Here is a 17,590-nt window from a genome sequence, read left to right on the forward strand (position 1 = left end):
ACTGAACTAGGCAAAACCAAAACCTTGACTTCCTTCGCGTATAGAATAGAGTAATCTTTCTTTTAATTCCTCCTTGGTATCGTAGGCAATCAAGTCCAATTGGTTGAAACACGTGTGCGCCGTGCACAATTGATTCGGGTCGTTTGCCTGCGCTTTGTGTATTTGAAATTTTTGTAAACCACTCATACCGCGCAACTTCTCAAAGCCATCGAGTGGAACTTTAGACGTACCGGTACAAAACATCAGCAAGCGCGCGCGATCTTCAACATTCATCTCGCGCACGATTTCCCAAAACCAGCGAATTTGCGGACTCGTAGCCGTATAACCACCGTGGTATTCCGTATTCACCTTTAAATCGTCCAAGTCAATATCGGGCGTACCGGAAATGAGAAGTTCGAGCTCACTGGCGTTTAAAACACCGATAACATCGCGATCAACTACTTCAGTGAATCCTTCTATGAATGCCTCGAGTTGATCTTTGACTGCGTCCGTCATTCGGAATGCCGTAATCAAGTTGACGTAGTCGAGCTTATTTACATTTGTCACCGAAACGTTTCGCCCGTTTTTAATCAAGTCCACTGTCTTCGTTTCCCCGAAAAAATTCTGCGTGTCGCTGAAGTTCAAATCCAAAACACCCTCGATATCGTTATCAAGCATCCATTTGATATTTTTGTAGTAGTCTGGATCGACGCCTTCCATATCCTCAAACGTCAACGGTTGCCCGAGGAGATGCTTATAAATTGGTCGCGTGAAATACGCGTCGAGTAATACCCCGTCGTACAAAGCTTTACCAATTAATCGACCGACGAAACGGAAATATCTTAAATGTTCCGGATTAATCGAGGAATGCTTGTTTGGCTCGTAGCACGCTTCGCCGCTCGGAGCGAGTTGGAACAGACCCCAATCGGGATTGAAGATTTCTCGCGCGAGGATTTGATACCATTCTCTCGTTAAACCGCCCGCATCGATCCCTTCTTCACCCGCAAAGACGATTTGCATGCGACCTTTCATTTCTTCTTGCGTTCGCGCCCGCAGTTGATTGTATGAATCCTCTAATAGATGCGATCTGCGAATTTTGAGCTTTGATGTTCCACGGGAGACGTATTTTTCCTTCTCCTTTTTTAGTTTGAGTTGAATGTGTGCCCGTTTAACATCAAAATCCACCAATGCTGGCGTTCGGAGTAAAGTTTTCAAAGACGTCGTCAGTAATTGCGGGTTCCGTCGAAGTAGTGCGTTTATGACGCCACGATGCCTCTCGGCAAACTTCCAAGCTTCGGTGGATAGTCTTGATTTCAGCTCTTCTGCTATGGTGGTATTTTCGAGTAATGCATCTAATCCAAGATTAGAAGTGAACTTGACGCTGGACGCACGAAGTAAACCAGGAGTTGACGCTCGAGAGGGTTGGGACAATTTCATCGGCGTGTTATTTGCGGTTCTATTGACAGCAGCAGCGCTCGTCGCATTCATTGTCTGGTCGGCATTTCCCGGAGATGCCACTTCATCTCGTTCTTGTTGCTTCTCTGCCATCTTTTTAGAGACTTCCTCGAGCTGATCTGGCGCCAGCGCATCGGCAAGGGCAAAATACGCCTCCACTGCTGGAAGCATCGCTGTTATAGCGAGTGGAGCTGGCGGAGGAGCAGCACCAGGCTTGTGTGGCGTGACGAGTGCCTCAACTTTTTGCGCGGCAGTAGAGAGCGCTTTCCACGCCGGTTTCATAGCTTCGGAAAGCTTTAAAAGTGCGTTTTCACCCGGCGCTTCTTCATCCTTTGATTCTTCACCAACTTTCATCGTTGAAGGCTTTTGGGAGGCATCCATGGGGGATGCTCCCGCAAAAGTATCTGGCACTACCCGTCGCCCAGAATTACTCTTATCCGACTTCGCGCCCTGCGCGCGCTGCTTTGTCAACTGCGCGAGCGCTCGCACGACTCGAAGGATTGAATCGCACCCAGCGTGTAACATATGCGTATCAGTATTACCTGTCGAGCATAAGTTTAATTGCGTCTCCGCAAAGACTCTCGATATCTTTGCTTGTTTGAGTAGCGCATCCGTCAATACACTCGCTTGCTTCTGAGAAGCCGTCGCAAAGTGACGCACCAGTGAATTGACGTGAGAAAGAACGGCATTACCGAAGCGACCTTGGTTGATGAAAGAGAGCGCGTCCAAAAGTTTCGCCAGCGGTTCGAGTTGATGGGGTTTCAATTTGTCAAACGTCAATCTAGCCTGGTTTACGTTCTCATCGAGATGTTTTTCACTGGCACGACCTTTGATCTTCGATATCTTTGTCGCGCGAAAAGATTCGTTCAAGATCAAGAGCTGATTCGCTAGCATAGATCCCGGGTGTTTGAGAGCCACCGGACTACTGAGAGATTCCAAAAGACGTTCAAAGACAGTAATACCCATGGGTGAACCACACACCGTCGTCGCAGAAATCGAAGGTAGCCGACTACTAAACTTCCCCTGGTGTTGTGTGAGCCAGTGCATTGTAGCAAGAGCCCGTCGAGCGCGAGCTTCGCTGTGAACAAATCCATATCGATCCATCTTCACATCTAATTGTCGAAGGACCGACAAGGACGTATCTGATTGGCATAAAACAGGGTCAATCATCGACCATATTTCTGTTATGAATGTATCTCTGCACACAGCAAACGTCGATAAACTCAAAAGCGCGCGTTGGTAGGACTCTTTTTGAAACCTTCTGCATAAGTTTTCGCAGATTAAAAGGCATCGCGCATCTTCTTTGGTCAAATCGGGCATCTCAACTCGATACGGGGTGATTTTCAAGGTCCTCTTTGCAATATCCAAGGCTTCTTTTGACTGTGCCCATTTTTCCTCGTTTTTTTCTTTTAGCAGCTCCTCTTTCTTTTGTTTCTCAGCGCGGTCTAGCGCCACTTTTTTCGACTCAATTGCTCGCTTTCTATTCAGCAACATCGACGATCTCGCAGATTCAAGTATAGATTTTGCCTGAGAGAGCGCATCTTTTTGAATGTCTGGCGGCAAGGCTGCTAAAAACGTCGCATCCACCTCATCAAAATTCCGCGTTTGATGCAACTCTTTCGGAGGCGATTCATTTAAACGTTTCACAATTACGTTATAACGTAAAAGCTCGGTTTTTATATTCTCTGGCAAAGCGTTCAACGATGCTTTATCCGGTGATTCGAGGGAGAGCTTTTCCATCGCTTCCGGTATCCAAGAAGCGTCGTCATTGAAAATGGAGAGATCTACCTCACCGTTCTCAGTATTAGAACGAGCAGTATCATCTTTTTTGAGTGCTTCCTCTTTTTCCATACTGCCGATAGGAGATGATCCGCCGCTTTTCCCCTTCTCCGTCTCTCTCGGTGTTTTGTCCGTGCTTTCCTTTCCCTTTTTTTTATCTCGCTCTACACTTCTCCTCTGTTGTTGTTGTTGCTGTTGTTCGCTCGTGCGCAAGCCTTCATTAGTAAGCGCTCTTAAGACCGTTGAAATCGACGTTGAAACCAAGTTTCTCTCACTTCTAGTCAACGGGGCATTTGGTGCCAGCGCGGTTGATCCGTTTCCTAGAATTGACCTCGCTGAATCCGTCCAGGCATGTCGTCTTGCGCGTAAACCACTCAAATCCCAAGCAGGTTCAGGAGATATCGCCGTTTCTCCAAGAGCGTCTTGATCGACTTCGCCGTTCAGAACAAGATTTCCACAATATATCAACACACCACTCATAGATAAAAGATCGTTTCCGGTGCCATCAAAATCGACGTTAATTCTGCCCATATCTTCTTGGTGCCTTTCACCTCTAGACGCGCCGCCAGCCTCGGGGGACAGTATTTGATTCCTGGTCAGATATGGCTCGCCATTAATATCAACAAAGCCGTAGGGATCAAACGAATCAAGATTATCTGGACTTGAAGAAGCACCTTGAAGCATGGGGTTTCCTGATGATCGAGCAAATCTCGCAAAATCACTGGACAATGTTCGCAAAACATCTCGCATTCTATTCACAACATCTGGAGGTGCGTCCGCGATAGGCGTTGGCATATTTGCCGATCGATGTGCAAATTCATCTGTATTGGAACTGTTGACACGTAAATGCATTTGTTGCCAATACCGCTGACCATCTGGACCCGTCGTTACATTGTGTTCACGAATCATTTGAGCAGACCAGCGAATGTAAGCATCATTCGGCATATCATCTACTCTAGTTCTAACACAAATCGACTGGGCAATAGGCGGAACGCTCGACGTGGCACCATCTGCAGCACATCTCATCTCAATGGCGTATGAGGTAACATTAGGACAATCATCTCTTACTACGAGAGGATGCGCATCAGGAAATGCCCGCCGTGACGGTAGATGTCTTCTCGATATCCCCATTCCTTGTGCATCCTCGCATTCGCAAAGGTATCGTTCGCCGAATCGCGATCTGAGTCTCGCTCGAATATTTCGTCCACCATCCATATTCGTAATGTACGCCGTACCCGTGTCTTCACGACGGGGACCACCAAACGAAGAGGCTTCTCGTTCTCGTCGAGTATACTCTCCATTCGCAAGACGACGAAGATCTTCAACCGTAAGTTCGAATACGTTCATCTGCTGGATGGGATTTTCCGGAAGCCCGGTCGGTTCCAAATCCGCGTAAGTCTCTAACTCTAACTCTAAACCAACGTCTAAAGAGTTAGTAGGACTCGATCGGTTGTTATTACCATCCCCTTCTCGCTCTCTTCTTCGCATGACACGGCCAAGACCAGAGTCTAAGGATAATTCGATATCGCTGTGAAACCCGCTGTCATCGTCAGCCAATTCGCTATCATCCTCGTTGCCAACGAATATTTCTTCATCTTCCTCCTCCTCTTCTGCTTCCTCCCCTTCTCTCTCTCTCCTCCCCCTTTCATTAGCTCCGTATTCATGAGCTCGATGGACCACCTCATTTATCGTCATGCGGGGACCTTGAAACTGCTCAGCCAAAAATGGATCAGCAGCTTCCCCGCGAAATGAACCCCCACCTCTTCTGAACGCGCCGCCGGGATTGCGTACAAACACTGCGTCATCAAGAAAAGAAACGCCCACATCACGGTTAGTATCACGCACAGAGCCACCAATACGCGCAATATTTGCGCCACTTTGATCGCGACTCATCACTTCCTCGCCATTTGGACCGATCGCAACGTTCTCCTCATCGATAAAACTGTTCGGATTTTCAAAATCACCTTCTTCATCCTCTTCCGTCTCCTCGTCATCTTCCTCTCCTTCTTCATCTGTATAACCATCTTCAGGATCATCTGCGGAGGTAGCATCATCTCCATCACTTTCGGCTAGTCCGATTGGAACCAAGCTTTCTCCATCTTCTCGGGCATATTCATCGATCATACCGCGCTCTACAAGCCTCTCCATCTCTCTCTCGTCCTCGGGATCGAGTTCATCATCACTGTAGTCGTCTAGGTGATCTTCGCCATCGTCCTCTTCATCTCCTGCATCATCATCGTCGGTGCCGTTTTCACCATCATCAGAGTCATCTCCATCGATGATTAAGTCACTTGAAGCATCGTCAGATTCCGATCCTACTTCGAAACCTGCTTCTTCATCACCGGCATCGTCGTCATCGTCACTTGTCGTCATGTCCTCGTAAATTGCTTCTTCTAGCTCCGCATCTTCCATTGCGCGCATGTCTTCCATCATAGCTTCTTCATCTGCGAGCATAGCATCTTCTTCCTCCTGGTGATAGCTATTCTCATTCTCATCATCTTCGCGCAGCACCGCATCGATCACAGCGATAGGACTTGGTTCGAGGGGACGCTGACCATTCCGCCCCTTATCTTGATCTCCAGATGCGGGGATTTCCTTCGACATTTTTTCGTACACATTCGATAATTTATCTATGACGGTAAGTGTGGCGTCTAGAATACCGAGCTCAGGGCGATTGCCGCCTGGCAGTTCATCAACGCAGTGATTCTCTACAGATTTCAAAAGCAACGGAAGAATTTTGTGGCGGTGCATTGCAGCGAGTGTTTCGCCATTTTGAAAATTGGCAGAAGAGAGTTTATTCGATATGTCCCTTATAGATTCTGATCGCGAAGGCATGCAATGCGCCACAATCGTCGCGAGAATATCCAGAGCAGCGCGAAGATGTCCTTGGTATCGCGCATTACTACTCTGCGACTTGTACGAGCCGGAAACTACAGTAAAATCATTCTGAAGTAATTGAGCAATAATTGAGAAGAATAACTCTCGACAGCCCGGAACGCGAATCGTACACGTCGCTAGAAAATGCGCCGCACGTTCTGCTCCTTGCCAAGCCGGAAAACTATTGTTTTTATAACCGTTTATGCCGGAAGGAATCTGCTCTGGACACGTTGGCGGCTCGTGTATTCCCAGCGCCGTTAATTTCTCATTCCAAGAAGTCGTCTCCTTTGAGATCAATCTGCAAAACGTGTGCGTCAAAACCCCTCCAACAGACGCATCACTTTTATCGAGCTCTACGAGGACCGCACCAGCAGCAGCGTGTACTTCTATGAACTCTGACAGAAGTCTCAAAGCAAATTTAACCTTTGCGATGGCATGGATATCCGTTGATCGGCCGTACGGCTCTTCGTAGCGATCGTGAGTGTGAAACAGTGGGACCAGGTTTGAAGAATTCGGCGTGGTGAGAGTTTCCGGTGCCGGTACCGGGCCATCTGCAAAGGCAAGCTTTAAATCAGCCACAGTGTTTCCCTTGACGACCTTGAGGAGTGTACGGACAAGCTGAACAAACGATTTTGACGGCGGTGGAATTCTATCTCCTTCGTTCGATTCTCGGTCGATTTTTTCTACCTTTGTGTTTTTTGACACGTCCGTCCCCAATTCGTTCACATTTTTCTTCTCTGTTTCAAAACGCGGAAGAATGAGCAATTCACCTTTTTTATTCTCTTTTGGATTTGGCACCGGTACGCAATATGCACACTTTTCTAAAGCAACGAAGAAAGTGTGCACATCTCGAGCCATCACCGGAGACATTAAGGTCAGAAATACGGATGCCGATACCATACCGCCATCGCTTGAATGGAATGCAGCCTCAAGCGATTTTTTTATTTCGCATTCCATGGCGTAGCGCAGCGTGTTTGGGTCCTCTGCGACATGGCGAAATATCGATGCTAGCAAGTTGGTGAACGCAATGAACGAATGTTGCGGGAGCGATCTCAGCAGCATCAAAACTTCGCATCCCCACAATTTGGGTAGAAGTATATTTGGTGCTTCTTTGCGCTTATTATTACTGAGCCAAGTTGTCACGTTTTCATAGGATTTTGTAAAATGCTCCAAAAGTGTCAACGCGGCTTGAATCTGAGGAGCGCATGTACCTGGGTTATTGGCATTAGGCACCTTACTGTAAAACTTGGCCTTGAAGTTTGCAGCTTTGATATCGCAAGTCACGAGTGCTTTTTCTACTTCGACCTTGTCGTGCGTTTCTCCGTCTGGTGTCTTAAAAGGGCCCTTATGATCATTTGGAATATCCTTGCCAAGGAGACGCACGTGATCGTAGCTTTCGAGAGTTGAACTCCCAGATATTGCACACCATAGATTATATTTATGAAGCAACGCGCTCTTTTCGTACGTTTTATCCTTTAATCGTACGGGTTGACGAATTTCGTGCAATTTTTTTCTCGTAAGAGGACACCTCGTCGCTTCAATCGCAGCATCGCTATCGACAAAAATCGTGGGAATACAAGGACTGATAGTCGGCGGCGAATACATCTGTTTTTCATAGACATTCGGCGATTGCGCCCACGCATAAAATCGAAGTATGGCATCGAGCGACTCGATGATGCGTTTTTGCTCAGCTTTGGCGACAGAACCAAACGGTCGGCCGCCGATTATACCTATCTCTTTCGCAAACGCGCTAACATTGCCACCAAGAGAGCTAGCATCAGAAAATGGTCCATTTAGTGGAGAGGACATACCACTTTCTGCCGGTAGCCACTGAGCGTACATGTGTAGAACCATTATGGTCGTTTGAACAATCTTCCGAAAGCGACACAAAGGTGATGCGGCAACGATATTGGTTGCTTTTTCGCGACCTGAAAGTGAAACGTGCGAGTGCTCCACAAGTATCTCGATTCTTTTCAAGTAGTCTTCAACTGCCAATCCATTCATCTCTTGGAAAATTTCTCGAAAGTTTGAATCTCGCGAGCAAAGCAGCAACATGGCTTGTTGTTGGATCCCAACAATCGCATCTATCAACACATCATTATACAGTGGTATACCTAACTTACCCAACTCTTTCGCAGGTGACGCTTCAATGTACTTACTGAGCAATTCGTTCGTGACGTGCGCTTCTGGAAACCCTTTAAATGGTGACTTCATGATAATTTTAGCGACAGACTTGCGACGGATGTCGTTTATTTTCGCTTCGTTTACATCGAGGAGGAAGGCATCGCAAACCACTTCGACAAATTCAAAGAGCAAAGCAGAGTCGTCCTCACATTCTTGTTCATCCTTCGCTGAAACTTCGATGTTCGATTTTACAAGTGCCACACTATGTGTCTTTAGCCAAAGAATTTTCCACAGAGATTCAGTGAGTTCTGGAACTCGCTCTCTCAGACGCTCCTCCAAAGGCTTAGAGAGCGAATCGTCTTCGCCAGATGAAGAGTCTTTCCTCATTTTTGGAGAACCTATCTTTTTCTTTGATTTTGCCACTTTGTCATTTTTACCATCGGATGTATCAGTTGCAGCATTACTCGAGTTTTGATGTTTGTTTGCTTCTTCCTGTATCTCCGGGTGCGCAAGCAAATATTCAGCGATTGTTTCCGCGTTGATTTCTTCGGTGCGACTTCTTTCGCGTAGTCGCATTACCGCCATTTGAGCAGCGCGCGCCGAGAAACCCATCTCTACGATGAGCTGCAACGTTTCCGGCGAAATTTCCACATCATTAATAGCTTTATCGCGGAGCAAGGACTGCTCCCTCAGTCTGCCTTCTCCTTCGTCCAAATACTTAGCTATATCGTTGTGTTCGATACATTCACACAATCCTCGTTCGTAGAATCCCGTTCCACCCTGCTGCGTTCCGCGAAAGCATCGCGCGAGTATTCTGAAGATTCTGACGAGCACATCTTTCGCGTAAAGCACCGATGAGAGCTGGGGCTGAATAGCATCAATTTTTCCATCTTCGTTTACATGAAATTCGCGAGATATAGCGCGTTCAATTGTAAATGCGACGTGAGCGCACTCTTCGTGCAAAGAAACACCCAAATCTTCAGGCATCTTGCATTTTCCCAATCGCTTAGAGACTTCCTCCGTTGTGTATGCCGCCCGGAAAGAGCGGCCAAGAATATTCCAGCCGTCTTGCATCATGCGATTCTCGAGCTCTTTCACCCAATAATCGCAGTCGTTTGCATTTTCAAAATCAATCTTATGTCTTTTCTGCTTTTTCGATTTGTTCGATTTGTTCTTGGAGCCGTCGCTTTCATCGCCGAGCTCTCCAAGTCTACTAAGCAATAATTCCCAGTCCACTGTTATCGGAATAGATGCCGCTGTATATAATTCACATCTAGTAATCATTGTTGGAAACGCTTGGAGGTTCGATAATTTCTCAAAGAAAGAAATTATGGTAGAGATGCAGATATTTGCGCTATGCAGACACGCATCCACAATCTGCCCGTTCGGCGGCGCCTTTACGATTTCTGTTTCCGTGACAGAAACACGTGTTAATAAAACTCCGAGTTCTATAACTTCAGGTAGAATAGCGCGCGAAATAAGATCAATGATGCCATATTTTCGTGCGAGAACGATTGCCGGGGCAAAGGCTCGACGGCTCTTATCTCGGCGCTCAGTAGAGTATCCGAGAACGGAGGTAACTACGCGTACATATTCTTCAATTTCGCTGAATATGAACAGAGAAGTGCATGGAAAGTTATCACCATCACCCAACTGCAAATTTTGTCTCTTATCGATGTATTGGCGAACATCTCTTTTCACTTTCGCGATTTCTTCGTAGCTCTGAAACATTATGTCTTCTATTTGCAACAAAATTGTTGCCACGGAGGTCCATTGTGTCCTCTCGTATACTTTAGATTTCTCTCTACTTAAACGCATCCAAGAAGGAGTCGCGGGTGCCGGTCGTGCTATGATGACAAATGCACTGACAATGGCTCCTTTAAGCCGCTGGAACGATTCCCGCGTCCATCGAGCCGTTTCGGCGTTCCGAAACGCCGCAATGCTTGTAGAATCGTCGTATTTAACTTCTCCGTCCACTAGAATTAAGTGACCCCTTAAAAAGTCGATGGAAGAGAGTGCGCCACCGTGAGCGCGACAAAGATCGAGAAGCCTTTGATAAAAGGAGCCCAAAGCTACTGGAAACGTTCGGATCATCGTCGAAAAGAAGTTTGTGGCATTCTCCAAACGTTTACAAATGGAATTCATTTCGCGAAAGCGATCAGTTCTGCATTCGCTATCGACTTCCCCCAACTTAGACATTTCACTCAGTCCGGACTCATTGAAGTCTTTATTTCTCGCTTCAAAATCTATCAAAACATAATTCAACGCCGCATCAAAGGCAGAACAGAAATCCTCTGGGACTCTTAATGCCAATTTACGCAGTAAACTCGAAAAGTTATTCCCAGCAACCGATGTTGGAAACATATTTGGCAGATTATTCGAGACAAAAATTTTAGTAAGTACTTCAACTCCGCTCAGATTCGACTCGAATATACTTTGTGAGTTGGAATTTGGTCTGTACGCTAAAAAACGATGGACGAGCTCATTTGTCTGCACGATACCTTCCAAGAGACGCGTCGCATGCAGAATGAGGTCGTGAAGAAATTTTCCACGCGCTACTACTGCTTTATTGCGCTCGTTATGATGATATCTATGTAACGAAGAGTTATTTCCTGACTCCGCATTATTTTTGTCATCTGAGTTTAAATCTGGTAAAGGTGGCAGTATGAGCCATCCGCGCTTGGCCATTTCCTCGGGCTTTTTGCGAATATCGCATTCCGAACACAGCTCAATGACTCTAATCTCCGCATCTTCACCTTTGGCTTCACCTTTGGTATCATCTTTTGGAACGGCAAGACACGTTCGCCAAGCGCTCACGGGTGATTTTGATGCATGAGGTGATTTTTTGCAGTATTCGCAGCGCTTTTCGCACGTTTTCCGGATCTCGTCAAAAATTTTGTGGAGCATTTCTACGCCGTCCTTGCGAAGATCAGGCACGTGTCTTAATAACTCATCTATGTTCGTTCCGATCGCGGTGGCTACGTCTGGGGCACTCAAAGCTTTTTGATAAATTTGCTTCGTGAAAGCTGGACACATGACCTTTGACAGTATGCCCCGCTTGATTACTTTCTTCTTCCCATCTTTGTGCAGACACGTTGCCGATATGACTTGAGGCGCAACGCACAAAACTTTTGAGTTATTCGCGATGGATTCATTTTCTAACGCGCTAAATAAAGCATCAAAAACTCCCGCACTTTCGAGTTTGACGTAGCACGTTGGATCATGGTTGAGGTAATCGGTTACTAAAGAAGCGAATGTTGTCACGCCACTTCCCCCAAATTTCTGAGCGTTATCAAAAACCAGACGCATAGCTTTGTTGAGCCCATTGGGACCATCAAGACCAGCTGCGTAAGCATCCTGAGGAACCGTTGGACCGAATATTGCAAACGCCAAGGCACGTGTTAACGCTTTTATCAACACGCGGCGGCTGTAGGCGACGTAACTCGGTAGAACGACATCATTCGCTGTTAGGCCTTCTCCCTTTGTGGCTTTCTCAACAATATCCACGCTGGTGCCGTCGCCAGATTTCCGTCTTTGTGATGGAGTACTTTCTTTGTCATCATCTACTGACGTGACGTGCGACTTCTTGCGCTTTGAGCCAGAACCTGGCGCCGCATGTGAATCAGTATTAGCGACAGACAATAACTTTGCATCGTTCTTATTCTCTCTATTTTTCATCGAAGCGCCCGCGCTTCTGAGTGATTCGCAAATCTTGTCGTATTCCTTCAGAGACGTTTCAATTTCTTGGCGTAGCCTCAAGCACAGTAACGCAACGCCGCCGGACTCACGAAATATTCTATTCGAATCCGCGTTATAATCTAATATCATTTCTAGCGAATGCGCAAATATAGCTACGAAAGGTATATGGTCGCTGCGTTCGTGCTCGAACAACTTCAAGAGCGGTTCGAGCGCGTTTGCATCGCGTAATACGTTGCAGCCTGTCGCAATCGTGCTAAGATTCGCGAGAAGTGCGAAAGCTGCTTCGGCAAGGGTAGATGCTTCTATGCTTTCGCTGTTTGAAATGTCAAAATACCGAAAACTTTCTTCTGTTCCCGTGTTTTTCTTAGTCGACTTCTTTCCTCTTCCTCTCTCTTCTGGAGAGTCCGTTGCCGTATCGAAATATTTCTTCGAAAGGTCTGGCGCGTTCACAAGTTTTTCCACTGAAATAGTGAATAAATTCTCCAAGATCGTTGCAGACTTGTGCGTGCGCAAAACTTCCACGGCTGCGGAAGATGTATCTCGTTCGTTTACAAGAGCCGAAATTGCCCATGCAGCTACTGACGCGTCGGTACTAAAATCACTCCCCGCGTCTTCTCCTCTTCCTCTTCCTAAAGACGGCAGCGGCGGCTCGCTATTACTGTTGTGTTTGTTTTTCTTAATGTTTGTTATTCTATCGTCGAGTTGTTGAACGAGTTCCGAAGCCTTTTCTTGCATCGTTGACGTCTGAAAAACCAGTCGCCTCATCTCCTGTGACGGAATCGGCGTTTTTGTGGGAGTGTAGTTGCGATCATACGAAACATCTTCCGTTGAATCGCCGAATTGCAGTAGAGTCGCCAGTGCGAGGTTTGCGACGTTTACTCGCGCGTCTTTTAGGTAGTGCGTGTTTGTTTGCGCATCTCTCGCTGCAAACGACGACCATCGAAGAGTCCAGAGCTTCTTAAACACTTCTTCTTGAAGTTTAGTCCGTTTATTGAACCCTTCTTCTTGGACGCGGAGTCGGCTATCTATGACCGCTTCAACGGCATATTCGGGTTTGCTACTATCTACTTCACCTCCTTCCTCGATACTCTCGACGATTTCGTACATGCGCGAGACATTGGATTCGTCTAAGACGTCGAATACAGAAGATTGACCGTCCTGAATGCCGTCTTCGTTATCCACGCCGAATAGGAAATCAACTTTCAAATCTGGAAATGAGTTTTGCACCTCTGTTCTTTTCTCGTTCTTCTGCTTGTTCTCATTCTCATCGTAATCGTTCATTCTCGCCAAAATTAACAACCGCATCGTCAACCCATCGCACGGCACAAACCTATTCACTCTTGTGCCGGGCGTTTTCTTCGCAACCGAGTGAATCGTCAGCAGCGCTTCGTACGCGACTTCAAAATCTTCGTGATGTAAAAGCTTCGTCAATTGTTCCAACGAATTGTACACGTGCTTATTCCAGCACTCGTCTAAAATTGCGCGCGTACATCGCAAAATCCACAGCAACGTCTTCTTCCTTTTCATCGAATCCCTCTTTCGTCGTTCTCGTCTTTGTCGCGAGTCGTCGTCTACGCCCTCCTCGGCATTTTCACCGCTTCCGCCATCCCCGCCTCTCGCTCCTTCCCCGCACGCGATCAAAAACGAGCACACGTCTGTCTTGGAGATGTAATTCGGCGCCGCTTCGTGCGCTATCCTCGTTGCCGAAAAATGCGTTTTTGAATCCTTTTTCGCCGTCGTAGTCGTAAAACCACTCGTCGCGTTTGACAAATACGAGTCAAACGCGTTAAACACATCCACCCAGTGTAAAAACTCGCCTTTCCCCAAGTGCCAAACGAATTGCGGGCTCAAATCGTCCGCGATTGCGCTCGAGATATCGACGACGCGATCGTGAACATGACGTTCTTCTTCTTCTCCCCCCATGTCCTTCTCGTCCAAAGTCGTCAACGCGTTTTTGTCGTCGGTTGTTGTGTACGACAAGATTTTCGCAATCAACGCCGACATTCGCGGGGACTGTTCGTTGTGTTTCAAGAGAGAGAGAGAGAGAAAACGCCGTCAGAGAGAGAAGAAAAAAGAAGAACGAAACGAAGAAAACGACTTTAAAGAAAAGCGATGAGAGAGAACACGCGCACCGCGTCGAAAGTGCGCGCCGGTTTCGCCACTTTCCCCATGTTTCTTTTGACTCAAATCTCTCTTCTGCGTGAAATGTTCTCTCTGCGTGATGTGATGATATAACCGTATTCTGATGATGATTTGTGCTCTTCTCGCGGTGTTCTCGTCGCGATGTGCTCCTTTTCTCGCGGCTAAAGAAGAGAAAAAGAGAGAGAGAAAGAGCAGAGAGAGTCGTTTCTCCCCAACTTTGAGTTTTAAAAGGAACAAATCTCCAAACGCGAAAAGCGCGCAAAGAAACTTAAAGCGTGTGCGTGTGTAGTGGTCGTTTTTAAAGTGTTTTATGGCGCTTTTTGCTCTGTTTTGCAAAAAAAATCGTAGTGCGATTTTTTTCAAAAAACTCTTCTGTTTTCATAAAAAACAAGCGCAAAAAAAAAATCAACTTTTATACACTCTCGAGCATCATGGCGGCGAGAAGAGCGATTGCTTCTGCGAAGATGATGACGACGACATCATCATCATCACCGTTATCATCGAAAACGAGGACGAACGCGACGAAGAGCATCGTTACCCTCGTCGCATCGTCGTCGGCGTCTTTTTCTTCTTCTGCCTTCGCGCAAACAACGCCGCCGCTCTCGCGCAACAATCACAACAATCGTAATAACGGTTCGACGATGACTTCGTTTTCGGGAACGTGGACTCGGCGTCGCGGTGCTCACGACGTGTCCTCTTCCTCTTCCTCTCGGTGTTTTACTGCGACTGCGACGAGTGCTACGACTGGTTGTCGCCGTCGATCTGGGTTTCGAGAAGCGTCGAGCGTGATCGCGCGATCGTACGCGTCTTCTTCTGAAAAAAAACTCTTGGTCGCCGCGCCGATGGTGTACGTCGCAGGCGAAGAGATGACGAAATACGTGATGGACCTGGTCAAGGAAAAATGGATCGCGCCCGCGGTGGATACTTCAAAGTGGGAACATTTTGATTTGAGCGCGAAAAATAGGGACGAGACGAACGACCAGGTGTTGAAAGACGTCGTTACGGCTGGGTTTAAGTTGAAAGCGATATTTAAAGAGCCGACGATTACGCCGACGGCGGACCAAGTGAAGCGACTCGGGTTGAAGAAGACGTGGGGGTCGCCGAACGGCGCCATGCGAAGAGGGTGGAATGGGATTACTATTTCTAGGGATACGATTCATATCGATGGGATTGAGTTGGGGTATAAAGGTCCGGTGTTGTTTGAGAGACACGCGGTGGGCGGGGAGTACGCGGCTGGATGGAAGAATGTTGGGAGAGGGACGTTGAAGACGACGTTCATCCCGAAGGACGGGCCGGACGCCGGGAAGGAGATTGTGGTGGACGAGAGAGAGTGCAAAGACGAAATTTCCGCGGTGGTGACGTACGATAACGCGTACGATAACGTCCACAATTTAGCCAAGTTTTTCTTCGAGAGGTGTTTAGAAGCTGGCGTAAAACCGTACGTGGTCACGAAGAAAACCGTCTTCAAATGGCAAGAACCGTTTTGGAAAATCATGAAAGACGTTTACGACAGCGACTTCAAAGCGAAATTTATCGCGCAAAAGATCGTCGCCGAGAAAGACGCCGAGTTAGTGCATCTCCTCTCCGACGCCGCGACGATGAAATTGGTCCAATGGACCCAAGGGAACTTTGGCATGGCTGCGCACAACTACGACGGCGACGTCTTGACCGACGAGTTGGCGCAAATGCACAAATCACCCGGTTTCATCACCTCCAACCTCGTCGGTGTCGCTCCAGACGGCACGTACATCAAAGAATTCGAAGCTTCTCACGGCACGGTCACCGATATGGACGAAGCGCGCTTACGAGGCGAAGAAACGAGCTTAAATCCACTCGGCATGGTCGAAGGTCTCATCGGCGCCATGAACCACGCCAGTTTCACCCACGACACGAAAGAAAACCACAAAAAAATGGTCGATTTCACCACGAGCATTCGAAACATCATGCACAAACTCTTCCGCGAAGGTAAAGGGACGCGAGATTTATCCGGCCCGTCCGGCGCGACGACCGAACAATTCATCGATCGCGTCGCGAACGAGTTAAAAAAGAACCGCGCGTAAAAGAACGAACGAGCGAGCGAACACGCAAAGAGAGAAAAAAAATCGACCCGAGAAAAGAGTGAAAGAGAGAGAAAGAGAGAGAGAGAGATGACCACGCGCGCGCACACACACACGTATTTATATAAAAGAAAACGTACCCAGTACTAATAAAAGAGTGAAAAAGTAGTTTCTGTTTTCTCTTCTTGTTTTGTCTTTTTCCATCATTTGTGACACATTTGAAGCGCCACAAAATCAGGGCTTTCCTCATCGCATCCTCATCTTTCGAGAGGTATACGAAACAAAACTAGACTTAAGAAGAAAAAGAATCTCTCTATCGAGAGCAACAGCAGCATTAAGAGATAAAATGTCGTCCTCTTCGTTCGCGGCGTTGGCGTCGAAACCCGCGGCGGAGAAGGAAAAAGCATCGGTCCCGGAAACGCCTCCGTTGCATTCGGTACAGATCGACGGCTCGGTGATTCTGCAAATCGCGAAGCACGCGCGAGATTCGCAACCGTCGTTAGTGACGGGACAATTGCTCGGTTTGGACGTCGGGTCGACGTTAGAGGTGACGAGTTCGTTTCCGTTTCCGTCGCAATCGTCTTCGGAGAATAACAACACTAACGAAGACATTCAGGAGGAAGAAGGGGCGCATTATCAGTTGGAGATGATGCGAATGTTGCGAGAGGTGAACGTGGACAATAACACAGTCGGGTGGTACCAATCGACGACTATGGGGTCGTATTTTACCGAAGAGTTGATCGAAACGTTTATTGATTACGCGGAGAGTATTGAGAGGTGCGTTTGTATAATTTACGACCCTACGGTGAACGATTCGGATGGCCAGTTTGGATTGAAAGCTATTCGCTTGACGGATGCGTTTTTGAAGACGCACAAAGAAGTGAACGGAAAATTTGAAACGAGCAAGATTAAGGATCGAGGACTGAAATGGAGCGACGTAATCGAGGAGGTACCGATGGTGGTGAGTAATTCGGTGTTGGTCAGCGCGATGATGAAGCAGTTGGACGCGAACGCAGACGGAAAGATTGAACGAGACGAGAATAAATTAACCGAGGAAGATTTGAATCGATTACACTTGAACGCGAACACGTTCACGACGAAAAGTTTGGAGTTTTTGAGCGAGTCAATGGACGATTTAGGGAGCGAACAGCAAAAAGTGGCGTATTATCATCGAGCGAACCATCGGTTGCAGCAACAAAAGAACGTGTGGTTGCAAAAGAGGAAAGCGGAGAACGCGCAGAGAGAAAAGAGCGGGCTGGCGCCGCTGAGCGAAGAAAATCCAGACACGAGAACGCAGAACGAACCGAGCAGATTGGAAACGTATTTGATTTTTAACCAGGTTAATCAGTACTCGAAACAGTTGGACGAGCACAACGCTATGGCGGCGGCAAAATTGAAGTTAGTCTCGAGCGTTCGAGCCAACGAACAACAGTAGAGAGATGAAATAATTAGTCATAGAAGAGGGGGTCTTTTTAGCC

The 17,590-nt window shown here is 47.3% G+C and overlaps 3 protein-coding genes across 3 annotated transcripts; 2 read left to right on the top strand and 1 right to left on the bottom strand.

Annotated features, from left to right (window-relative positions):
• Positions 1-6: 6 nt before the first annotated feature.
• Bathy04g01590 (ubiquitin-protein ligase (Tom1), putative) lies at positions 7-13,917 on the bottom strand (the record flags this gene model as incomplete). The annotated part of the gene is made up of 1 exon (XM_007513752.1): positions 7-13,917. The coding sequence occupies one exon, from the start codon at positions 13,915-13,917 to the stop codon at positions 7-9; it is 13,911 nt and encodes a 4,636-aa protein (XP_007513814.1).
• A 569-nt stretch (positions 13,918-14,486) lies between these two features.
• Positions 14,487-16,115, top strand: Bathy04g01600 (isocitrate dehydrogenase; the record flags this gene model as incomplete). Its single annotated transcript, XM_007513374.1, has 1 exon — positions 14,487-16,115. One exon carries the CDS (start codon positions 14,487-14,489, stop codon positions 16,113-16,115), a length of 1,629 nt encoding a protein of 542 aa, XP_007513436.1.
• A 343-nt stretch (positions 16,116-16,458) lies between these two features.
• On the top strand, positions 16,459-17,547 carry Bathy04g01610 (predicted protein; the record flags this gene model as incomplete). Its single annotated transcript, XM_007513680.1, has 1 exon — positions 16,459-17,547. The coding sequence occupies one exon, from the start codon at positions 16,459-16,461 to the stop codon at positions 17,545-17,547; it is 1,089 nt and encodes a 362-aa protein (XP_007513742.1).
• Positions 17,548-17,590: the final 43 nt, after the last annotated feature.

Source organism: Bathycoccus prasinos (genome assembly GCF_002220235.1).
Source record: "Bathycoccus prasinos genomic : Chromosome_4".
Classification (NCBI taxonomy): domain Eukaryota; kingdom Viridiplantae; phylum Chlorophyta; class Mamiellophyceae; order Mamiellales; family Bathycoccaceae; genus Bathycoccus; species Bathycoccus prasinos.